The sequence below is a fragment of the Boleophthalmus pectinirostris genome, unplaced genomic scaffold (assembly GCF_026225935.1).
Source record: "Boleophthalmus pectinirostris isolate CB_2022bp ecotype Guang Dong unplaced genomic scaffold, ASM2622593v1 HiC_scaffold_345, whole genome shotgun sequence".
NCBI lineage: Eukaryota > Metazoa > Chordata > Actinopteri > Gobiiformes > Gobiidae > Boleophthalmus > Boleophthalmus pectinirostris.
In genome coordinates, this window is record NW_026571327.1 from 1 (window position 1) to 25,000 (window position 25,000).

The 25,000-nt window shown below is 40.2% G+C and overlaps 4 protein-coding genes across 5 annotated transcripts; all 4 read left to right on the top strand.

Moving 5' to 3' along the window:
• The first annotated feature begins 19 nt into the window (after window positions 1-19).
• mafgb (v-maf avian musculoaponeurotic fibrosarcoma oncogene homolog Gb) lies at window positions 20-5,141 on the top strand. 2 transcript variants are annotated; one of them, XM_020930394.2, is made up of 3 exons: window positions 20-474; window positions 579-644; window positions 739-5,141. In XM_020930394.2, exons 2-3 carry the CDS (start codon window positions 609-611, stop codon window positions 1,216-1,218), a joined length of 516 nt encoding a protein of 171 aa, XP_020786053.1. In that variant the 5' UTR covers window positions 20-474; window positions 579-608; the 3' UTR covers window positions 1,219-5,141. The 2 variants fall into 2 exon arrangements, with proteins under 2 accessions (XP_020786053.1, XP_055017099.1); XM_055161124.1 differs by having other exon boundaries at window positions 20-470.
• A 1,764-nt stretch (window positions 5,142-6,905) lies between these two features.
• Window positions 6,906-14,912, top strand: si:ch73-100l22.3 (centriolar coiled-coil protein of 110 kDa). Its single transcript, XM_020930370.2, has 10 exons — window positions 6,906-7,529; window positions 7,735-7,863; window positions 7,997-10,169; window positions 10,802-10,929; window positions 12,337-12,438; window positions 12,889-13,008; window positions 13,127-13,225; window positions 13,311-13,427; window positions 13,619-13,701; window positions 13,920-14,912. The coding sequence occupies exons 1-10, from the start codon at window positions 7,401-7,403 to the stop codon at window positions 14,077-14,079; spliced, it is 3,240 nt and encodes a 1,079-aa protein (XP_020786029.2). The 5' UTR covers window positions 6,906-7,400; the 3' UTR covers window positions 14,080-14,912.
• A 264-nt stretch (window positions 14,913-15,176) lies between these two features.
• Window positions 15,177-20,431, top strand: sirt7 (sirtuin 7). The gene is made up of 10 exons (XM_055161123.1): window positions 15,177-15,326; window positions 15,450-15,587; window positions 15,746-15,850; window positions 15,930-16,000; window positions 16,074-16,146; window positions 16,223-16,321; window positions 16,388-16,624; window positions 18,877-18,957; window positions 19,061-19,167; window positions 19,252-20,431. The coding sequence occupies exons 1-10, from the start codon at window positions 15,222-15,224 to the stop codon at window positions 19,454-19,456; spliced, it is 1,221 nt and encodes a 406-aa protein (XP_055017098.1). The 5' UTR covers window positions 15,177-15,221; the 3' UTR covers window positions 19,457-20,431.
• Window positions 20,432-20,684: 253 nt separating this feature from the next.
• LOC110165194 (ethanolamine-phosphate cytidylyltransferase) lies at window positions 20,685-24,995 on the top strand (the record flags this gene model as incomplete). Its single annotated transcript, XM_020930363.2, has 12 exons — window positions 20,685-20,973; window positions 22,016-22,104; window positions 22,358-22,519; window positions 22,601-22,752; window positions 22,833-22,874; window positions 22,957-23,095; window positions 23,193-23,275; window positions 23,623-23,700; window positions 23,957-24,022; window positions 24,522-24,587; window positions 24,678-24,766; window positions 24,899-24,995. Coding segments are annotated over exons 1-12 (1,191 nt in total), but the record flags the coding sequence as incomplete, so codon positions are not given.
• Window positions 24,996-25,000: the final 5 nt, after the last annotated feature.

The window sequence follows — 25,000 nt, forward strand, 5'->3', positions numbered from 1 at the left end:
CTCATCACTGGAGCCGCGCGCTCTAAGAACTGACCTCATCTTTGCACTCCACTGATGTCTTTGTCGATATCTGACTCACACCTCTGTCTCTGCATCCTTTTGTCTTTTGTTTACACTAGTGGGTGCACATCATAACGGCCTAGGCCATGTGTTAATTTGCCATTTTATTATATGACACCTGCCACACCACAATGTCTTTTATACCGACATGTAACAGTTGAAACAGTTGGTTTTCCCCTGGAGTCGTTCCCACAGTTTTTACCACTTCCTTTTATTTTCTGCTCAATTCTCGATGATTGGCCTGAAATCAACCAATAACAGTTCAACATTACAAGGTAGTGGGCACTGTTAGTGAAACCACCAGGAAACAGGAAGCCAGGGAAATTCTGTGAAAAGTTTACTAGTCACCTTCACTGCTACACATATATAACACAGTGCCTACAAAGGAGAACTGGTCACACATTATTGTGGTGGGTAAGTGTACAATTATGTTTAGACTGAAGGTGTAGGTAGCAACAGTATAAAAGGTCCTGATGCAGCTGTTATTTCAGATGATCTAATGTTCGGATTTCTCACAGGTCTGTTCAGAGGAGCAAGGCTCTTGGGGCATGACGACGGCGAACAAAGGAAACAAAGCCTTAAAGGTAGGTGACATGCTTTTAGCTGTAGTAGTACAACTTTTTCTCACTCCTCTTTCTCATTCCTTCTTCTCAATCCTCATTCCTGTTCTTTGTGCAGGTGAAGCGTGAGCCAGGGGAGAATGGCACCAGTCTCACGGACGAGGAGCTGGTGACCATGTCAGTGCGAGAGTTGAACCAGCACCTCCGAGGGCTCACCAAAGAAGAAATCCTCCAACTGAAGCAGCGGCGGCGGACCCTGAAGAACCGTGGCTACGCCGCTAGCTGCCGAGTGAAACGCGTTACACAGAAGGAGGAGCTGGAGAAGCAGAAGGCCCAGCTGCAACAGGAGGTGGACAAACTGGCCAATGAAAATGCATCAATGCGTGTTGAGCTTGATGCTCTGAGGTCCAAGTATGAGGCGTTACAGACCTTCGCCCGGACTGTGGCACGAACCCCCTCAGTGGGAGTTGGGGTGCGGGCTGGAGGGGGAGGCGGAGGTGTGGCCTCATCGGTCATTGGTCCACTCATACCAGGGAAGATGGCCACAGCGACCAGTGTGATAACAATAGTGAAGTCAAAAACAGATGCACGGTCTTGAGAGAGGGGAGCAGGATGAGGGTGTGTCAAGATGGAGTTCAGCTACGGCCGGTCGCCTCTGTGTCCTGCCCTGGCCTGCACTGACTCTGGATGTACTGTAGAACAGGGTTATTTAAATCCATCTCAGTATGATAGGGTCAGTATCTTTTCATGTGATCACTGATCAGCTGGGATAAATGTTCATAGAGAATATTGCACTGAAATAATAACAATCAAATGTTTTTGACACAATAATAATGGCAGCAATAAGCAAATCCAGATCTTACTGTTTTATGAGATGCAATGTTTCGTATAAAAGAAACTTTTACCTGAGGTCTAGCGGGACCTTTACTTTGCCTGAGTGGCTTATCTGCTCTGTAGTACATCCATGATGGGGTCAGTGCAGGTGAAAGAAATGTGGAGCATCAGAGGGTTTCAGACAGTGGACTTGATCTTTTAGCACAGGGACGACACAGGGTTTATATGGTCACTGAAAACCCAAAACAATGCCCAAAACAATTTACAATTCAGTGGAAAAAAAACACAAAAGAACAACTTACTTTAATTAGATTTTACATTGATTCACTATTACATATTACATTACATATTACATTACAGGCATCTGTGCGCTTAGGTATTGGGATTCTCTCTTTCTGCCAACACTTTGTGACCGTGCAGCTGATTGGAGTAGTGGCATTGAATTCTCATCTTGCTTGCCCAAACCAAGAACTTTTTGGAAAAGAACTAGATCAAATATATAGTATATTACACAATGGTGGTAAGTGTATTTCTACTGTTTTGTACTGTGTCGTCATTCACATGAGGTCCAAAGTGTATTCTCTGTGTGTGAATTGATATTTATCAGGAATTCTGTGAAATTCTGTGGCTTGTATTTGTTCTGGTGTTGCTATATTTAGTTAGCTGTATTTTTTCTACAGTGTCTTCACTTTCTGTGCAGCTTTCTCAGTACTTTCTTTCAATTTTTCAAGTCCAACTGGCTTCCATTGCCCAATAGAGATTTGACAAAGTGAAATTGTTTGTAATTACTAAAACAAATTCTACTACTTTTTTTTTTTTTTTTTTTTTAACAATGTTTATTATTTTTTCTTTAAATCTGACATTAAGAAGGGCAAGTGCCTTGTTTAATACAATATGCATTAGAACTGGGTCAAAGGGATGAGAGGGCAAGAAAAATGTAAAAAGGAATGAACTAACTCTAAAATAAACAAAAAAAAGATTGGATAAAGGGACATACAGTAATATACATGCATTTTAAGGCTTTTATCACAGAAAAGTTTAGGTTCATGTCACACAAGCTTTATTATAGGTAGTCTTATATGGTGTTATATACTTAGAGAATCTTTGTCTATGTATGGTAGAGTCTGGAGTTTTATAAAGACTATTATCTTTGCATTGTTTGTAATGAACTGTAAAAAGTGGTATAACAGAATCCGTTTGATATACAGTCTCTCTATTTTGCAACTGTACCAAAAGTGGCTTAACTACTGAATAGCTTTGTTTTCTCTGTAGTGACTAGGAACGTGTGTGTAACTGTGAACAGTGTGTGCTGTGTATGTGATGAGGTAATAATAATATTCACTATTTTAATGATGATGGCTTTGATCTCTATTAAGGTAGCTACACCTATTCTGGGAATGTCCGTGTACCATTATCTCTCTACAGAGAAAGTAGTCTGGTGGTACTGCTTGGTTTGAATGTTATTTCAAGGCGGGACAAACAGACTCAGACTAAACCAATCAGAGGCGTGAAAAAAGCTGTGTGTACCTGATTAAGGTACCATCTATTCTTCCCTCTCCCTAATCACTCAGAATTGGCCCCTGAGCACAGTTTTTGATTTTCCTCATATTGGAAAGGTTATTTTTAGTGGGCTTTTGCCTGACATACACTTGCCAAGATAAATTATGTATTAAATTAAAAAACAAAATGAAATTTGTTTAAGCAGGATGTTACAAGGGTACTTTGATGTCTATATTTTGTATGTTTAATGTTAGTATTGGTTTAGAGAATTTTGTATTTGTCAGGGAAGTATTACTGTATTCTGTGTTTTATGCTCAATTATGTTAAGCTATTTAATGGCCTTGTGTGTAAAGTTTAATTTATTTAAAGTTAAATTCAAACAGTTGTTATTTTTGGGTAAATTTAAATATATGTAGATCTCATTCAAACACTGTTCCATTTAACAATGGGTGAACCTACACTTTCTATTGTAAGGAGGGCTTAAGTAGACAGCTGTGTGCTTATTAAGATTAACAAAGACTTTTTATTAATGCAAATTAACTGAATTGGGAATAACAAAAGGAGGAAAATTGACTAAAGATTAAAAACATTTATTTCCCATAATCTTTGGAACAATAAGCATATTTGCATACCCAGTCAACCATAAAACCAGAGCTATATAAAGTGTTAAGTGAAAAAAGTCCAACGCTGTATCTATCATTAGAGAATTTATAGCTATTTAACCTCCAGCAACTAGGTTACCTGATAGAGATGTGGTTTGTGCCTGTCCCAAGCACTGATAAAATGTTCTGCAACTCTTTAAAGAACCTGAGCAAAAAAATAAATAAAACAAAAAAAGATATATCACAACTTCACATCTGTCCCCTTGTAAAATACAAAATAATTATCTATTGTGGGCCACGGTAAAGCAACATGTTTATCGTGTTGGTGATTTTTTATTTTATTTTTTAATCATTGGTGTAAAACTGTTAAATGGACGTCTTCATACAAAAATATGTTGTGGCTCACAGGAGCAGTGATGCAAATACAGTGTGTTGAAAACTGTCCTCAACTCGGCTCTATGTTGTGTGGCTAATCCTTGTGAGAGTTTTTATATTAGGCTTATACGTGGCGTTCAGGTGAAGACAAGACACAAGAGTGTAGCACTGGTGTAAAGTAAAATTTTAACTGATTTTGTCTTCCGTATAGGGTTTATGGTGGCTGTATTTTCATTTTAAAAGTGCAATGGGTTAAAGGGTCATCCAACCACTGTGATAATCAACTGTGTTTATGAGCTTGTAAGACACACTGACCCTATTCTCTGTCTGCAGAGGGGTAATAGCCCCACTCATGAAAAGTCGTTTTATCAGAAACCCACGCAACCACTCCTGGACCGCATTCATACATATTTTATCATTGCAGGAAGGATTTTAAAAACTCCTCACCATTTCCCACTTCACTTAATCCACAAAGTGTTTTTGCAATTTAACTCAGCAGGCGGCCAAGCCCTTCTTCAAAACATCTGATGATAGAGGATGCAAATCATTAACTCCTTATCCTACTGTTCGGCCAATCAGAGAGTCATCACTATGTTGTTTGCCTGGCTGTGGTGTATCACGCCACCTCTAAAAGCCCTTTCACCCACCGTCTGATCGATCAGAGTGAATGAACCAAGGATTCTTTTGATCACTCAAATTAACTGTTTGTTTTTGCTTCTCTCCTCATGCACTCATCACAGCAACAACTGTACAACATGACTATTCAACTTTACCCTGTTTAAACACAATCCATGTCCTACAATACTCAGTGGGTATCTTTTTTGTTCTTAAGCAATTATTGAAAAGTAGTGAGTTTGTGTGAAAATGGTTTAGTCTATTTAGAAATGCCCTGATACTGTAATAGGAAAGTCAGTGTTTTGTATATTTCTGTATGGGGGTGTAATAAATTATTCTCCAATAGTACTTTCTGTGGGAAAATGCTTAAAATGTGACGGTCTTTGCAAGTATTTATCACCTAAATTATTGTTCTTTCTTTTCAATTTGTGGATACAGTAAGTGGTGATGATAAGGTATTGGTAATCTCAAGAATAATTGTTCATTATGGGTCTTATGCATCTTTTTAATTTATTGACGTACTGTATATATTGTATGTTTGTTAATAAACAGCGTAATTTATTTTGTATATGATTAATAAACATGTTCAAATGTTTAGTGTGTGTGTGTATTTTCCAAGAATTTAACCAGGATGGTAAAAGTGTGGTTAATGATTGAGGAATTCCTCATATAGGCTATGAGGTTCTTACTGGAGTTTTGATTCTTATTTTGGCTTGTCCTGGTGATTCCTATGAAGTCAAATTATTGAAATAAGTTTGGTATAATTATTATTATTTTTGTTTAAGTTTTTAACTGCATAGCAAAAGCGGAGTTAATTCTTATAATTTATGTAGCAGGTGAAATTGAGCCATTTTGATATGCATTTAAATATACATAGGGCAATTCCCAAACTATAGGCAAATTTGTGTCCAGGTGAAAAAGAAATCTTTATTCTGTGCATTTGCCAAACAAACTAGACATTGAGATAAACTCTGAAAAAATGTATGAGGCATTAATCCACTTTGCTGTGAGTGGCTTATATGGGGACGCCCCTTGTCCCACAGTCCAGTTTTGGACATTCAATCCATCATAATTCTGAATCCAATAGAGATGTATCAATCACTTTAAGACATATCATATATTTCTTATTTTATTATAATGTATCATGTATTTGTAGAAAAAAAAAAAAAAGATTAAATGATAGTTGTCTCAAGGTTTAGGTCATTTCCATCACACCATACTAACTGTAACTTTATAGATTGTTTGTCACACTAATGCACGTGCATCCACAGCTATTGCCATACTTCAAGACAGAGGTATATGTATTCAAAGTCATTTTGAAACATCTCATATTTCTATTAAATGTAGACCTTTTGAGAAAAAACTATACCGGTAGATTTTATGCACATTGAGAGCTACAGTTGAACACTGACGTAATCGTGAAATAAGAAATAACATTTAGTCATTTCCATCATATTTTTATATTTTTTTTTATTATTTCCCATTGTGACAGAAATGACAAGTAGTGATAAATGCCTAGATGCTTCACAATTACAATAATTTTAAGAATGACATGTGAAGACCTTTTAAGCACCAAAATAATCAGCAAGAGTTCAATATATTGAAATCATATCATTGAAAAACATGTAAGACCACTTCTGAGTGCTAAAAATGTTGTAATAAATTACATACATTGAAACTTCTTTACAAAAACAGTGACCTCATCAAATAAACATGAAATAAACTAAATACTATTTTAGGTCTGCTTATGATGAGAAAATGCTAAACCTCATTAAACCTGCTTAAAAGAATAAGAAAAGAAAAGTTTGCATAATGTGTGCCCCTTCTTCAGTGGTTGAGTTAAATTTCTGCCCTCTAAATAATAACATTCATAATTGTTCATGCCTAAACAAAAATGCTTCTGAATGAATGGAGAATTCCATTGGAAATTTAATTTCCATCACGTGTTGTCATAATAATAAAATCACAGTGACATCAACATACATTTGCATGTATAAAATGAGGACTGTCATGTTGAAAATATATTTCTGGAACTGCCCAACTCACGATTTTACCATGTAAAAGGCCAATAGACTTCAGAAAAACGGTTTTGTTTTGTTGAAATAAAATGACAAAAATAGTAGGTTACTATTTGAATAATAAATAAATAAATAAATACTATTTACACCCACTATTAGAAAGCCAGAAAGTTATTGTACATCGTATATAGAAATACAACATAAGTAAATATTTCTAGAAATATGTATGTTTTATATTCCAGAAATTGCAGAGGCCAAATTTGCCAGCGTACCTCGGGTGAAGAAGGCCAAGTCCATCTCCACGGCACGCTGAAAGATCACAAGTATTTAGTCATTTGGTTTGCAGTTAACGTGGTACAGTTGACACAAATTTCGAGATCACATAATTTGCTGGACTGGAATTCGTCAAACCACTAGGCCTAACCATAGACTGTATATATTCTTTTATACGGTCAATGGGCCTCACCTATTACTTTTTTAAAAATATCAATGATGGCTCCTCTGCGGATCCAGTCCGCGTTTTGCGTACGTCTGCGTGAACCGTGCGTCGGCTGAAGAAGAGAGGCGGGTAAAATGTAAACACTGATCCAAAACCAGGAGTCCGCGTTTGGTAGAAATAACTATTTTTTACGTCAACTACTGTTGGTTTTATTTGTTATGTTTACACTTCCGTGCCAGAGTCAAAGTTTTTTATGCAAGGAATGAGAGATTGCCTTATAAACTTTACGTTACGTTGGTTAGCTAGCTCTTTGACAGCTAACACAACATTAGCTAGCAAGATACTTTACCATAGCAACCACTGCAAGTTCTGTTTTTGTCAGTCTTAATGAAGTTTCATGGAGGACTATAAGAAGTTTGTAGACTTTAATTTGTCTCGGCTAAAAAGGACTAAAGATGTTGATGAGAACAAACCGAAGTCACCATCTCTTATCTGTTTCCATGGTCGACCTATCCTCCCTCCTCTGGTAGGCCTGTGTTTCCGTATTTTAAAGCACTAAACACACATTCACTTATCTATCTTATGTTACTATCTTAGTGCTGTCTTAGTACTGTCTTAGGGGCTTTGATATGTATACTATTTATATGTATTAGGAGTGTGTATATTTGTGCTCTTGAAGTTGTAGCTAGTGTGGATATTCCAAGTAAAAGTGTGTTGCGTGCTGATAACAGCTTTCAGGGGCACAGAGAGAAGAGATGGGCAAACTCAAAGAGACTGCACAAAAGGCTGCTGAAAGAAACAGGAAGCACAAAGATGATACAAGAATGTCCTATGTCCAAACCATTCTTCACAGTGTTCATGTAAGTTAAAAAAAAAATTAAGGGAATTAAGTATTTTGTATAAAATTATGATGAACAGATATTTTTATTTGATTATTACTATATAATTACACTGCCACTCCAAGTATATAATAATGTGTTAATTGTATTTCAGATAAGAAAAACACCAACACTGGAAGAGCTCCTCAAAGAATCAGATTTTGGCACTCGTGCATCGCCCAGTGACAGTATCAGTGGATCCTTGTCACAAAACATTTTTACAAAGAAATATCTCCATGTCCAGGAAAGTCTCCATCCACTCACGTCAACCACGTGCAGTGACCTTTTGACCTCTCATTTACCTCCTCAAACAAGGTATAATGAAATAAGACATAATTTCCCTCAAGACAGTGAAACAGCTTTAGATTTGCATTCAAGTAAGACCTACTTCCACCAATTATATTCATGTTATGATAGTTACACAAATGTAGAGAACACCATCATGGCCATAGGTAGTCAAAAAGAGGATATTTTCTGTTCAGGAGAAGACAGTGTTGAAGGCTTTTTAGTCCATAACTCATCAGATACAGTTAAAAAGATGCCGGATATTATTAACTATCCGCCTGTTGATGGCGAAGACTTGGAGAGGAGTGGTCAAGAGTCATCTTTTGGTATTGATTTAAAAGCTGAAAATCCCCAAAGCTCCTCCATTAATCCCAGTTCAGCAGAAGAGTCCTGTGATGTTTATCCAGTGCAAACAGAAACTTCACATTTAGCTACTCAAAATGACAACGATCAAGAAGTAGAGTTAAAGGAGGACCTTACAGGCCCACTGAAGGATCCACCAGCACTGACATACCTCACAGAAATTCACAGTCAACTCAGTAAAACAATGCAGACTGATGAGGAGGACTCAGCGCCGTCAGAGGAGCCTTATCGAATGAGTCTCCAGGCTTTACTGAAAAAATCTCAGGAGTATCGCCGGCGTCAGCGCATGCTTCGGAGCCAGGCCAAAAGTGCTAAAATTCAGCACAGAACTCAAGATCAGCCAAAGTCAGAGGAGCAGAGTCTGTCTGATAAGGAGAATGATGAGCAGCACACCAAAGTGACAGAGCCAAGGAAGGGTCAGGAGAGGAATGATAGCCATAGTTCCATTGTGGACCAATCACTGAAGAGATCCTGTGAAAGTGATAGAAAAACTGACATTTTTGACGAATCACATTTAACAATTGATAACCCAGCACAGACCTATGTGATAAATCCTAACAGTGAAAGCTATGACTCAATTAGGGTGCATAATTGGGTAAACACAAGTGGGAATAGAAATGTCTCCTTGCCAATGCCAGTATGGACTGAAAACATGAGCAAAAGTAGCGAGTGCAGTGCCAATACATCCCCCTTAGCTTTTAACGATATCAAGAAATATCAAAACATCCCAGTCCTGAACTTTTGTAGGAGTCCTGTACCCTGTAAAGCCAAAAGCCCCTCTGCACCATTTGATAAGATCACTCAAAAGGAGCCAGTGATCAATACGTCCATAAATAACGACCAGGTTGAAGGAAGTAAGAACAGAACTTCGCCTGTCAGTGTTATAGAGAGTGATGTAACAAGTGTTTTAGCCAAGAGTTCACAGCACATAGATCAGCTCGAGTTCAACCTGTCTGGCCTCAAAGTGCTGATCTCAGATTTGGAGTGCACGCTGACAGAGAACGTGGATAAAAGTAACAGTCAAAGTGAGAGTCAGCAGACGCAGATAAGCCAGAACGATTCAGTTTGTTGGTCGGGTGATGCTAGTCTGTCACAGAGGAGCCTATCACCGGACAGCCTTAAAAGAAGTAATGACAAAACTTCACTTATAGAGACAGAAACAGTTAATTCACAACAACATGTTATGGCAATGACGACCAGTAGAGAGAAAGATCACACAAGAGTGACAGCTTCTAAATGTCAGAATATTAGAAGGCTACCATCAGCCAAAGGTACCTTAACTACGGCACAGAGGATGTGCATTCCTGACATATTTCGCACATGTCTCCCAGAAGCCACAATCAGGAATAATGTCTCTGTATTGTCCGATACAAGTAACCATTCAGTGAAAATTTATTCGGATTTGGGTCGCAATTCCCACTGCACGTCTTTGAACCAGTCCTACGATGTGGACACTCCCTCTGAGTTGTGGCTTCACAGTGTATATGAATCTCAGAGGCGTGAGAAGAAGTACATGACCCCGAAGTGCGGAGTTGAAGGTCAGGGCGTGGGGTCAAAGGTGAAACGTAGACTTCAAATGACAGAAGTCGTCCAAGAGAGAGAAGCAGCAGCAAGTAGAGCCAGCTCCAGCACTCCAAAAGGTCAGTCACAAGTCTTTTAGAGCACTTCACAAAATTGTAGAGAAACTTTATTAACAGTTAGAAGCATCTTTGATCATCCCCATTTCTGTCGTAGCACTGAAAGATCGTATATTATACAAAATTGACTCACATGAACTTTCAGTCATGTTAAAATGTTATCTCATCAAAAATATATTTAGGAATTGTGTTTTGTTTCATTCACGCATGTTTGAGTATTAATCTGTCTACATCTCTAAAGCTTAAAATGGCCTGTTCCACCTTGTGATGTCATGAAGTGGTGTTTATTTTAGTATCACATAACAAGACTGTGTCCCAATAATATGGGTAACACCCTCTATAATTCTGTAAGTAAACTAGACACTGAAGTTATGCATCATTGAATTTTTCTTTCTTTTCTTCATTATATGTTCATATCAGAATTTCTGTACCCCAACTACTGTGAAATTGGACCTGTGTGTAAACATTTGCTTTGTGATAAACTAAAAAAGTGACTTGGTTTTACTTTTAGTTGTCACGTCATAATCACGCTGCTTATGTATGGGCTGTGTCAGATGATAAATCCCTCACAGCAACCAGAGAAAACAGTCATTAATCTTCATTTCTGACCATGTGTTGTGTTCAATGATGTGTAGCTGCGGCGCGGTGGCATGAAGGCCTCGGCAGTGTGAAGGAAAGACAGGAGCAACTGAGACAGATCCATGCGGCACAGATCAGAGAGCTTCAGGAAGAGCACCAACGGCAACAGCAACAACTACTACAGGTGACCTAATGAACTAAAATATTTACCTTTGACTTCTATTCTCATTAATCAACCCATAAAGAGACTGGTCGTTATTCTTCATGGTGATGTCGAGTCCACATAAAGGTGCTAAGGCCTAGTCACTACACACTAGAAGTCAAGAAAAAATGGAAAATGACAAGATATCTTACCAGATGCCTGTTTTATGTCCATCTTACACAACGAGGTCTCTTTAAATGAACAATGGCACACCCTGTAAGACTTGGAGGAGACGTTAAGTAAAACACTGCGGTCCACTGTCCCTCTTGCCACCTTTTTGCATTAGATTGCATCATCCTGGAGTACAGATGAAGCACTACATCTTTCCTGTACAGCCGCTATAATTCACTCCCCATCGCTTTGACACCACCAAAAGTCACCTACGAGCAAGAAATTAAAAATTAATGTTGAGCCCAGTGTTCCCGATTTTTGGTTTTAAGAGAGACAGAGAAAGGTTGGTACAGGTAATGCTATCACTATTGTAGTAAATACACTTTATACATGCCCGTAACCCATTAATACGCACATATGGCAGCCATACCTGTTGAAATGTGCTTGGAGACCTGGGTCGTGGGCAGACTACAGACATCTGTTCATTACAAGGGACCTTCAGACTCTCCCCAGTGATAAAGGAAAGCACAGCGATTCCACCATAAATGTTTCATTACATCCTAAGAGTCAAGCTGGCATGGTCGCCTGCTCTGGTGCCTGCATGTTTGTGTGTGACTGTGTGTGTGTGCAATACTTCAAGGACACGTGCTTTGCTTTGGCAGCTTGTCCCGGTTTCTTCGGCTCGTGTCTGTATTTGTTCTTGGCCAGTGTCCTTGCCCTATTAATCGCTGTCTCTGTTTAATTAATGTATCCTAACAACAATATAATTAACATAAGCAGTTTGAAAAAAGACTTCCTTTTTGACTCCACTCCATCATCTGGGGTGTGATGAGAGACCAAGCGGTGCCCTCAGTGGTCACAGGAGGAGTGGAACCAGGGGAATTGACACAGAAAAAAGGATAATTTGCTTAATTCATGAGCGGCTGTGGTTAAGTGCCAGATCGTCCCGCCGCGTGCCACCACTAATGGTTCTTGCTTTTTTTCTGCTCTCTTTTCTCGTTCTCTTCTTTGTTTGGTCTCATACCTTTTCCACACTCGTTTTTACTCCATGGCTGTATTAATTTCCGCCATCCCTCCCTGTCATCCTTTCACTTCTCTCCCGCGTCTCCTGCCCCATCTCTCTTTCTCTCTACCCTCAATTAATTTTTCCTCCTGCCTCATTTGCTGTCCTTTCCGATTCAATATTTTTCAACCTTGCCTGTTCCCAAATGTACGCATGTCTGCCTGTGCACACATCCTCTGCTCCATAGATTACTCTTGTATATCTGTTTCTTTTAGACGTTGGCGGAGCGTTACCATCTTCTTCAGATCATGTCCTTGCCCTGCTCCGTGTCCACCTCACGTCTTGGGGACACAGTGACCTTTCCGACCCTCTCCCAGGTATTTGCATCACATTCATTCGCTCATGACAGTTATGCACTAGTTTGACCCTTTTACCCTTGTATTTATAGGATTTGTATTCACCATGTGCAGGTTCATCCGCTCAGTTAAAAAAAATACTACCCCGGTTTTGGTTTTGTCTTTGTAGTCCATATTATCTGCTGTTGCTATGTCCCGCTATGACAGCTTCATTACCACATTGTCCAACAGCCATGCCCTTTTAGCACTACACTGGTACAATCAACAAGTGAGAGAAAAGCACATCGCCTGCTTATTATTCAGCTTATTATATCCTATTAAAATGATGAACTGTACGGCTGCTTCCATTGATGCCCTAAACAGATGCCAACAAAGGACCTTGAGAATCTTTGCAGGAAATTAATTGGATGTCATTGATGGTATTAGCATTCTCCTCTCTCTTCCCCTCTGGTCTTCATTATTCACCCACAGCCCTCCTCTATCCCACTCCCGGACCACTACCGCCACCTGCTGTCTGCGGCTGCAAAGGGCTTTCTGACACGAAGGCTGCTGAGGACTGAGAGAGTGGTACAGCTGGTTCGCACCGCCAGGGTAAGTAGTAAAAAAAGCCAAGTTAAGTGTTCATCATTCTTATGTGTGATCTAGTGTGAACTAAAATACTATTACATTTATTACAATAATGTGTTTTGTTTTGTTTTTTTTTCTACAGGATACACATCAGTTTTTACAGGCCTTTCAGAAGCATAGCCCTAACAAAGGACTCCCCTCCAGACAAGACCTTATGTTGCAAGAGAGAGTAACTCTACAGGTAAGATCATTTCACTCATCTGTTTCATTGAGTTGCAGTATTCAACAGTCTTAAGACATGAGGCCTATTTTAATTGTCTCTTAAGCTGCATGCTGCACGGTTTGAGATCCATAATATCTTCTTCAGTCTAACGACTAGAGAGAGAATGCAGCTGATCAGCAGTGACCGAGACCTGGCCCGAGAAAGGGAGCTCAAGCGACAAGTAAAATTAATTGTATTTTAAAAACATTACCTGTTATACTCTCTGTGTTTGATTTAGGGGGACATTCTTGTTACCTCTGATTGAGAAAGTGTCTTTAAAATATCAACTGGTGTTTGTATTTGTATTGTCAATTAGTGTACATAGACAATTAGAATTTCTCACCAAAATACATCATGTTTGGTTATTTTCAGAATGGACCTGGAGGCCAACATAGAGGAAAGAGTTTATTGTCAGCTGCGACACAGAAGTCACTGGAGAGAAAGAGAGGTTTGATGTAAGCTTGACTATTACTTTACTTTTGCTGCCTTTTGCCTAACTTCTATAAAGAAAAGTTTCCTGTAGCATTGCAAACCGTCACAGCAGCAGAATTCCTCTTAATTTGAAGAAAATTATAATTTTCACACCGCAGGCCACAGATTTTTTTTCTTTTTCTTTTTCTTTTGGATAGTGCCTGAGTGTCATTGGCTTGAAGCTTTTTCCTTTTCTCACTAGGATCCAGAAGAAGACAGCGGAGAGGCACCGAGGAGTTAGCATGAGGTCTCGGCACAAGCCTGGATTCACCGCTCAGCAGCCATTAGAGACACAGGCAGGACAGTACAGAGCAAATCCTCAGAGGGTCCCCAAGAGCACTTACACCTCCAGACCCCAATGACACCCCTCTAATTGGCCCCACTGTGGGATCCTAATAAGACCTCTAGCGATTACATGAATATCTTTACATTTTAGAGGAGTTCAAAAAAAACAAAACTGACACCAAGATATCCCTATTGCTGTATATCATTGCTCCATCTCCAGTGCTGTCAGTGGTTCGCTATTTCCGTCAGACGTGATAGTTTGACTGTGGATATTATATTATAGAGCTAAGGAGCAGGCAATACTGCAGTAGCTTAGAGGTAATTTTTATGTCTCCTGTTTCCTGTCATTTGGGGATCTGTCAAGAATATAGCAAGGAAGATGTTTTGCTTTTGGGACTTTTTGGAAACCCTTTGAAATGTCCAGTCTACAGTACATGCCTATAATTACTATGAAAACACAAATGTATTCATAAACTAAACTGAACTTGAAAAATAAATACTACATTTCAAGACTTACACTTTTTATAGATCATTTTAGTAAACTATTTTTATTGGGTAATTATTTTATTAATTTATTTTTTTACCAATTTTCATATTTTACCAAGATGATCTGCCATATTGTTACAAAAGTACACTACTGAATATTTTCCCGTTTTTTATGGAGCTGTTTTGCCTTAGCAGCAGTTGTGTGAATACTTTGATGCACAGTAAATAGTTTATATCTTGTGCAAATAAGAAATATGCCGCCTTAGTTTTTTGTTATACATGCCGACTAGTACAGTACTGTTACTCCAGGTATTGCCTTGTATTGTACAACATAAGGTCAAAATGCACATGGCCTTAATTTTTTCATAGGTAAAGCTGTTTTTATGTTATTTATTCAAGTTTGTAATAAATATTTAAAAACATGTTTCTTGGTTGAAATGTTATTTTTTAGGTCTCCCTGCACTGAATGAATAAATACAGATTTTGTACATGTTATTATATAAAACGTAAATAAATACCTACATTAGACCACCTAATTTAAATTGACTCTACACAGCAATATCACGTGTCTCTTAAAAAGGACAAAGGAATGTATAAATAAACCTTTGCGTACAATTCAGCCTCCCAGCTGCAGGAGGCGCTGTGACCCATGATCCTCCTCAGACACTTCCGGTATGCACACGTCGGCCGTTGTTTTGAATAAATGTTTCTCAGCTGATTTTGGAGCAGGATCATGGACGGAGATGCAAACGCTGTTTTTTCTTCACGGTCGGAGAGAAAAGCACTTGAAAAGGCAAAAATACTACAACGGGAAAGGGAACGGACAATTTTCAAATTGGTAAGTCGGTGAATTAAAGCTTTCAAAGCTTGCTTGGCCTAGCTTGTTTGTTACCGATACTATTGAATGTGGAGATGGGAGGTTGTTTTACGCTCCTGTTCTTGGTTGGTTTCTTGCGTGAAGGTGGGAAAGGTCTTGAAGAAACCCGAAGCGGAGCGGTCAGAAGAGGAGGCCGCTGTGCTAGAGTTGCACCGGGACACGGTGGAGGAGCTGTGCAGAAGGGAGCTCCGCAGGAAGGTGCTCAAGAGGAAGCAGGATGAGGTACGCTTCAGAGCTACTGAGACAGTGGACCAGTGCCCTGAAACAGTGCTCTGGACCAACGCTGCTGTGTGAGAAGTGTGATTCTCTGCATCAAGAAAGTATCAGATTTTTTTTAAAGACTATTGCAATCACAGTTTTATTGGTGTGTGTTTCTGCAGGTTTTTGATGATTCTGATGAGTTAAAATCCAAAGTGAGGCAGCTGGCTCTTGCTATTAAACAGGCAAAAAACCTGGTTGTTTATACAGGCGCTGGCATAAGCACGGTACGTCCAATAATTTAAAGCTATTTTATCTCTGTACAGTGTTTTAACCCTACTTTGTTTTTTTGTTTGTTTTTTTCAGGCTGCCTCAATCCCAGACTACAGGGGTCCAAATGGAGTTTGGACACAACTGCAGAAAGGGCGGAGTATCAGGTACAATAAATATGTGAATTAAATTCATACATATTTTATTGTATATACTCAATTTAACATGTTTTTTTTACAGTTCGTCTGATCTTAGCAAAGCAGAGCCAACATACACACATATGTGCATTAGAACAATGCATAAGGAAAGGCTGGTAATGGATGAAGCCTTTACTGATTAATGGTTTTACTTAAACATATACTTTTACTTAATCATGTCTTCTTTTATAGGTTACACATGTTGTGTCACAGAATTGTGATGGACTTCATGTACGTAGTGGTCTCCCAAGACAAGCCTTATCTGAGCTCCATGGAAACATGTTTATTGAGGTATGTATACCATTTGAGAACTTGTTGAATTATAACTGACTTAAATATCTTCTTGCTGTGTTTTAGGTGTGTACCTCATGTTCTCCTGTGAGGGAGTATGTGCGTTTATTTGACGTTACTGAACGAACTTCACTTCACCGACACAACACAGGGCGTAAGTGTAGGCACTGTGGAAGTGAACTCAGAGACACTATTGTGCACTTTGGGGAGCGAGGAACACTTGAACAACCTCTGAACTGGGAAGGAGCTGCACAGGCTGCCAAGACCGCAGATGTCATTCTCTGTTTAGGCTCAAGTCTAAAGGTAGACCTACTTTCACAGCAGTTATTATACATTACAAATTAATAGTTCATCCATCTATCCATTTTCTTCCGCTTATCCGGGGTCGGGTCGCGGGGGCAACAGTCTGAGGAGGGCCTCCCAGACCTGTCTCTCCACACACACTTCCTCCAGCTCTTCCAGGGGGATCCCGAGACGTTCTCAGGCCAGCCGAGAGACATAGTCCCTCCAGCGTGTCCTAGGTCTTCCCCGGGGCCTCCTCCCGGTGGGACATGCCCGGAACACCTCCCGAGGGAGGCGTCCAGGAGGCATCCGAAACAGATGCCCAACCCACCTCAGCTGGCTCCTCTCAATGTGGAGGAGCAGCGGCTCTACTCCGAGCTCCTCACCCTATCTCTAAGGGAGCGCCTAGCCACCCTGCGGAGGAAACTCATTTCGAGCGCTTGTATCCGCTATCTTGTCCTTTTGGTCATTACCGAGAGCTCATGACCATAGGTGAGGGTAGGAACGTAGATTGACCGGTAAATCGAGAGCTTCGCCTTTCAACTCAGCTCCCTCTTCACCACAACGGTCCGACACAGCGACCGCATCACTGCCGACGCTGCACCGATCCGCCTGTCAATTTCACGCTCCATCCTCCCCTCCCCAGAGGTACTGTCCCCGACCGCCACGCAGTGTTGCAGAGGCATGTCAACAAAGACAGCCATACAACATCCAGAGCCTTAAGGTACTCATGACAGATCTCATCCACCCAAGGAGCCTTGCCACCAAGGAGCTTGCCAACTACCTCAGTGACTTCAGCCAGGGTGATAGATGAGTCCGCCTCTGAGTCTCTGCTTCCTCCTCGGAAGACGTGACGGTGGGATTGAGGAGATCCTCAAAGTATTCCTTCCACCGCCCGACAACATCCCCAGTCGAGATCAACAGCTCTCCCCCCGCACTGTAAACAGTGTTGGTGAAGAACTGTTTCCCCCTCCTGAGTCGTCGGACGGTTTGCCAGAATCTCTTTGAGGCTGTCCGATAGTCCTCCTCCATGGCCTCCCCGAACTCCTCCCAGCTCCGAGTTTTTACCTCCGCAACCGCATGAGCTGCAGCACACTTGGCCCACCGGTACCCGTCAGCTGCTTCAGGAGTCTCACGAGCCAACAAGGCCCGATAGGACTCCTTCTTCAGCTTGATGGCATCCCTTACTTCCGGTGTCCACCACCAGGTTCGGGGATTGCCGCCACGACAGGCACCACAGACCTTACGCCCACAGCTACGAGCGGCTGCATTGATAGTAGAGGCTGAGAACATAGCCCACTCGGACTTCATGTCCCCAGCCTCCCCCGGAATCTGGGAGAAGCTCTCCCGGAGGTGCGAGTTGAAAGCCCCTCTGACAGAGGACTCTGCCAGACGTTCACAACAGACACGCTTGGGCCTGCCAGGTCCCTCCGGATTCCTCCTCTGCCAGCGGATCCAACTCACAACCAGGTGGTGATTGACTGACAGCTCAGCCCCTCTCTTCACCTGAGTGTCCAAGACACGCGGCCGGAGGTCAGATGACACGACGACAAAGTCGATCATCAACCTCTGGCCTAGGGTGTCCTGGTGCCACGTGCACTTATGGACACCCTTGTGCTCGAACATGGTGTTTGTTATGGACAAACTGTGACTAGCACAGAAGTCCAATAACAAAACACCACTCGGGTTCAGATCAGGGAGGCCGTTCCTCCCGATCACCCCTCTTCAAGTGTCACTGGCGTTGCCCACGTGGACGTTGAAGTCCCCCAGTAGAACAACGGAGTCCCCAGTTGGTGCACTGTCCAGTACCCCTCCCAGGGACTCCAAGAAGGCCAGGTACTCTACACTGCTATTCGGCCCATAGGCCAACACAACAGTGAGAGACCTGTACCAGACCCGAAGGCACAGGGACACGACCCTCTCTTTCACCGGGGTGAACTCCAGCACGTGGTGGCTGAGCTGTGGGGCTATAAGCAAGCCCACACCAGCTCACCGCCGCTCCCCGTGGGCAACGCCCGAGAAATGGAGGGTCCAACCCCCTTCAAGGAATTGGGTACCAGGGCCCAAGCTGTGCGTAGAAGTGAGCCTGAATATATCTAGCCGGTATCTCTCAACCTCCCGCACAAGCTCGGGTTCCTTCCCCCCCAGTGAGGTGATGTTCCATGTCGTCACACCCAGATGCTGTGTGTGTGGACCAGGCCGTCGAGACACCCGTCCCCGACCGCCGCCCAGTCCTCTATTCAAATTATCACTTGATCTTGGTATTTTTGTAGGTGCTGAAAAAATATCCATGTTTATGGTCCATGAACAAACCTGCAATCAAGCGGCCACAACTGTACATTGTCAATCTTCAGGTATGCTTTGTTCATTATGTTTGTCTCTCAAGTAGTATTTAAGTATTTAAATAGTTAAAGTATTTGGAAATCATGGCATTATTTTGCCTATCTTATGCTACAGTGGACGCCAAAAGATGATTTGGCAGTGCTTAAAATTCATGCCAAATGTGATGATGTTATGAAACTTTTAATGGAGGAACTAAATATGCATGTTCCACCCTATAACAGGTAAAACACATTAATAACACAGTCATTGCTCTAAAGAGTCAAGTAACACAAATTTAAATTGCTATTTACTTATTTTCTTCATAGGACAGAGGATCCCATTTTTACTTTGGCTACACCTTTACAGCCAGAAGAGGCCAACACTCATTCTCGTGAAGTCATTACTCCATCTACAGAGCAGGAACATGTCTCAGCTCACTCTGAAGTCTCTATAGAAACCCCATCTGTTCAAGGAGGTTGGTTTGGACGAGGTTATCGTAAAGGAAGAATGGGGAAGAAAAAAAATGTATAATTACCCTAATTGAATGTCATAGTTAACATACCTTTTGGTATGTTTAGCCCTTCTTTTCTTGGAGGATGAGAAAAATGTGTTAGACACATGTAACGTAGGTGCTATTTTAAGTTTACTGAGATACTGGACTCTTTCGTTGTGTGGTAAAGGTCTTACATTTGTTACTCCATTGCAGCAACTAAGCACAGCATAGCTCAGGATTTAAAGTGGTTTAGAATACCACTTCTGATATTCGTTGGCACCAATGGTAATAGGCTGCTTACTCGGTTGTTATTATTTATTATGTATAAGAATAGATTAACAGATCATGCATAGATTGTATGGACAATTTACCAAGTTTGTAAAATGTTTATTCCAGAGAAAGCCACCCATTATCCAATGAAGGATTTTCAGTGGAATTTGGATGATCAGGACAGTGTTTAATTACGTGCTTTAGAATTAGAACATCATTATACAGACACTGAAAAAGGCTTTTTCTTAAAGGTTTTGTTTACCTAAATGGTGGTTAATGAGGATTTTTTTTCTCTTTTGTATGTTTGCACTGTTGAAATGATGTGCTCCATAATGATCTTTTGCTTTTAACATTATTTAATCCTTATTTGCTGTTGATGCTAGCTACTATTGTTATGTTGCTCAGGTCAGGACCTAGATTACCTGTTTATTGTTTACATTTTTATCTCAACTTTGTTGCTAATAAGGCAGAGTTAGGTCTGCTCACTCCTGAATGACTTGTGTTGCTTTTTTTATTTTTATTTTTTATTATCATGTAACAGACATACTTGGGGATCACCAAACTGATGTATTTATTATCTCAGGAAGATTCTGTATTATGTGTCCTATGTGTCCTATTCAGGTTGCTTTGACCCTCCAGATGTTAAGGCTTTACTGAAAAACTAGCATGTCTGAGAACGCTTGTTCACGAATGCTGGCAATGTGGCACCACAGTTTTGATATTAAAATAAGGTTGAATTTGGTCCTCTTGGTTTATTTTTTGAATTATTATCTACATTGAATTTTGAATACCAATACAACCAGTGTATTTTATATTATAGAACTTCATCAGCTTCCTTTCAGTGAATTTTTATCCACGTTTAAGTTGTGTACCTGTGTTTGAAATGTGGGAAAATACACTGGAGGCCATAGACATATCGGGGAAGGCCTGGGGTTAAGGGGCGTGGTCGACGGGGCACGTTATGCAACGCGTTCGTACGTCACCCTGATCCGATTCGTACGATGTGACGTAAGCGGGAGGCGTTGTCCGGTGATCTCTGTCCGTGTCACTTTGATCCGTCAAATAAAATACCTCAGTTGAAGTACGCAGCTGCTGATACAAATAAACCCCTCAGCAATTTCTTATCTGTAGATCTTTATTTGTTTGAAACCGTTAAGATGATCAAAAACGGACACCACGCCACCGTCGACGACCAGATGCGCGACGCCGGGTGCAGTAAGCCGGGTGGAGCAATGTGCAGCCCGGAGAAGAGAAAGCGCCTTGTGCGTTTGTGGTGTGATGGCTGGTAGGTCCCTTGTCCTGTCCCTGTGTGCATGGTAGGAGCTCTAAAAGTCTCGTTTTAATTTTTCACTTCTGGTCAAAAAAAATAGAGAGCAGTCTTCCATTGAGCTAACTTGCTAATGCTAGCTAGCATGATCAACATTAGTCATCAGGGGTTTTGACAGAACGTTTTAAATCCCTCAGTCAGTCTGACCTTCTCATATATTAAATGCTCTTGAAGTAAGTATTTCAGGCCAGGAAGATAATAAACAAGCCATTGCTGTTAACAGGCCTCCATGTCATTTCAGTCAAAAATAATTATGTGATAGTAGACCTAGTTCAGTGTGGTAGTAGTAGCAGTAGTAGCAAGAGCATAATAATGTTTCTATTACACAAGTCTCTCACTTTCATTGAAGTCATGTGTCTTTATCTGGCTCACTACCAACCCCTATCATACTTTTTGTTGTGTGACATTTTGCACAAAATGAAATTCTGTTGAAATGTACCTCTGTTGTACCTGGTCTCATGTGGTGGTTATAAATAACTGAAATAGACAGCCTGCTTTGCATGAAAATATCAGTGGGAAATGTTTTGGGTAGGCTACAGCAGAAAAACAGGAAAGGAGGAGAAGTGTAAAATAAATCCAAAATATGCTGTTTTTTGGTGTAGGGTGCTTAACATTGTCTTGTCTGATCAAGTGGGACATGCACTTTTAATTTATTGTTCATATGGAATTTATTATTTTATCTTAAAAAATATAAATATTTTTGAGAATTTTGTATAAGAATATTAATGAGTACACTACATTCTTAATTATTATTACAATTAATGTAGTGTGAAGAATAAAGTGAGTTTTTCAATGTCCCTCCCTTTACCTTTCCTCTAGTGACCTTTGACATGGGGCACGGCTTGTTGTTGTTTCTTGTATGAATTAATTGCCAAACACTCAGTGTAATTCAAGATTTTCAACATCATATCAAGTAATACAACTAGTGGCAGGATAAATTATTGTATGTTTATGTTGTGTATGTGTATGTTTGTGTGTTTTTAATTGATTTTCTGAACAGTTATGACATGGTTCACTACGGCCACTCCAACCAGCTGCGGCAAGCAAAAGGCATGGGAGACTACCTCATAGTCGGAGTACACACTGATGGTAAGAGCAGACCACCATCTATTTTCTTTTTCAATTGTCTTACAGGTTAAAAGGATACAAATTTCTAATAAAGTACAACCCCTAACTAAGACTAAAGATCCAGTCGTTAAAACATACCTGCAGGATCTTTCTCTTAACAGATCAAAACACTTATCTCCGCCTCATCATGTATTTATAAAAATTTGCATAACTGTGTGAGTATATAATAGCATATATGAGCATATAATAAGTGACTTATTTCTCTTCTTTGAAGCCGAAATCTCAAAACACAAAGGACCCCCTGTGTTCACACAAGAGGAGCGGTACAAGATGGTGCGCGCTATAAAATGGGTGGACGAAATAGTTGAAGGAGCACCTTATGTGACCACACTGGAGACTCTCGACAAATACAACTGTGACTACTGTGTCCATGGAGGTGAGTCTCCTATTTCACATGTCATCAAAATATAGTCATCATATATATTTTATGTTATTTATATTTATGTTTGTTTGCCAGACGACATCACTCTCACAGTAGATGGTAAGGACACATACGAAGAGGTGAAGCGTGAGGGGCGGTACAAAGAGTGTAAACGCACTCAGGGGGTCTCCACCACTGACCTGGTGGGACGTATGCTTTTAATGACCAAAGCTCATCACAGTAATATGGTAAGATCTATCTGAGTGTTAATGCTGTATCTTATTACTGTCCTGTGCTTTGTTGTTAATGTTTGTTCTTTGGTTTTTAGAGTAACCCAGATTATCAAACGCATACAGACAACTTTGGAAAGGTATGGCTAAAATAATAACCTTTATCTCTCAGCCCTCCTTTTTGTTGTTAATTTATGTTTGAATACTTTTTCTGTGTTGAAGGGTCCCAAAGGCCACAGTCCATGGACAGGAGTCTCCCAGTTCCTCCAGACGTCACAGAAAATCATCCAGTTTGCCTCAGGAAAGGAGCCACAGCCCGGAGACACAATTATCTATGTGGCTGGGGCTTTCGATCTCTTTCGTATCCTTATCAACAACAAAGAAAACATGATTAGGATGGCTTCATGTACAAACTGTACTGTATATTAGCTTTTGCCTTGACAATATCTTCCCTGTAGATATTGGCCACGTTGACTTCTTAGAAATGGTTTACAAACAAGCGGAGAAGCCCTACGTCATTGTAGGACTGCATTTTGACCAGGTACGACTACATCTCTAAATAAATTTTTTGCACTTCGTTATTTAGCTGTATGTGGTTTTCCATTTATTTATCCTCATCTAAAACTAAATAAAACATCCAACCAAACAAATGAAAGATGAACAAAGGCCTTAGATGTGATAGAATTATGAATTAACTAAGAAATACTTAAATTACTTTTTTGTCCTTGGTCCACTGCAAAGAAGTTCTGAAAATATATTGCATAAAAGTTGAACATAAAGTCTTGTTAAGCACTTGCTAAGTCAGCCATTTATTCATAACAGTATTGCTAAATACAATGACAGTGAGTGTGCACTCACTGTTCTGTCTTGACTATGTTTTCTTTGCAGGAAGTGAACCGGTACAAGGGCAAGAATTATCCAATCATGAACATTCATGAGCGAACACTGAGTGTGCTGGCTTGTAGGGTGAGTTCAAACACATGTTCACAGTGGGATATTTCAGCTTCGTGAACTCGGCTTGGCTCTGTGCCTCTCTTCATTCCTGCTGGTCAGCTATCAGTTTGCAACACTGAGACTCTATGCCCTCATATCCAAGGACATTATACCAAGATCTCATTGCACTCACTTTCTTGTTTGTTCATTTAACAACAAAAGGGTGTAACAATCATATTTTTGCACACAGAAGGCATCGCTGATTAATTATTTTTCCAATTCTTTTCAGTATGTGTCAGAGGTGGTGATTGGAGCACCTTATGCAGTCGGAAAAGACTTGTTGGATCATTTCAAGGTAAGCTTTACATTTACAGTTCACTTATTCAATAAAGCTTTATATTATCTTGTATTTTAATACAAGATCAGCCTCTTACTGTGGTAGCACAATGTATGTCACATGGATCTTGAATAAAGTGAACACTGACAAAAATGTAAGTCCTTTATTCTTACAAATGGGACACCAACGCTTTATTCTGCCTCCTTGTGTACATTTTTATTACAATTTCTTACTAAAGCCTACAAATTTTAGATTATTTAAATGCCTAAGTGGGGTTATGTCACTGTCGTATCATTTGTAATATTTGTTAAGTTCTTTCCAACTATTGTCCTCTCATTTTACGTCTCTCATAGATTAGGAAAAGTGAAAACAAATTTTATTGTCATGCTCTCTTATGCTGCCCTCTGGTGGGCATTTTTCTCATATTTGACGAGAATGCGGGTTACTATCTTAGAAGTTTATACATCAGGTATAAAGGGTCAGAGATTTCACTAAATCAAGTTACTCATATTTTCAGGTGGATTTGGTATGTCACGGCAAGACAGAAGTGTTTCCAGACACAGATGGATCAGATCCCTATGCTGTGAGTATCATCAGAACTATTTGTTCTGCTTGCTCTTCATATTCAAAAGTATAATGTTAGTTTTATGACTTATACTTTATTCTTCTGCAGGAACCAAAAAGGAGAGGCATCTTCAGGACTATTGACAGTGGGAACAACCTCACCACTGACGACATTGTCCAGAGGATTATTGAAAACCGGTTTGTTAAATTTAGTATTTTTGAATTCATTCTGTATTCATTCTGTTCTCCTAGCAATCTCAAGATGAAGTTTTGCCATTATATAAAGTTTAACAAGCCTAATTATTTAATTTTGTAATATTTTGTTCCCAGACTGCAGTATGAAGCTCGAAATGAGAAGAAGGAAGCCAAAGAGATGGCTGTGATCGAGGCAATGAAGAAGAGAGAGTCTAAGGAGCAGAGAACTGCCACACC

Bases quoted from the DNA above. Each gene is read 5' to 3' on its own strand.
- sirt7 (XM_055161123.1), top strand. From the start codon at position 15,222: ATGGACGGAGATGCAAACGCTGTTTTTTCTTCACGGTCGGAGAGAAAA. The intron at 15,588-15,745 runs GTACGCTTCAGA...GTGTTTCTGCAG, and splicing joins TCAAGAGGAAGCAGGATGAG to GTTTTTGATGATTCTGATGA. The intron at 16,625-18,876 runs GTAGACCTACTT...GTATTTTTGTAG, and splicing joins GTTTAGGCTCAAGTCTAAAG to GTGCTGAAAAAATATCCATG.
- si:ch73-100l22.3 (XM_020930370.2), top strand. From the start codon at position 7,401: ATGGAGGACTATAAGAAGTTTGTAGACTTTAATTTGTCTCGGCTAAAA. The intron at 13,009-13,126 runs GTAAGTAGTAAA...TTTTTTCTACAG, and splicing joins AGCTGGTTCGCACCGCCAGG to GATACACATCAGTTTTTACA. The intron at 13,428-13,618 runs GTAAAATTAATT...GGTTATTTTCAG, and splicing joins AAAGGGAGCTCAAGCGACAA to AATGGACCTGGAGGCCAACA.
- mafgb (XM_020930394.2), top strand. From the start codon at position 609: ATGACGACGGCGAACAAAGGAAACAAAGCCTTAAAG. The intron at 645-738 runs GTAGGTGACATG...TTCTTTGTGCAG, and splicing joins AAGGAAACAAAGCCTTAAAG to GTGAAGCGTGAGCCAGGGGA.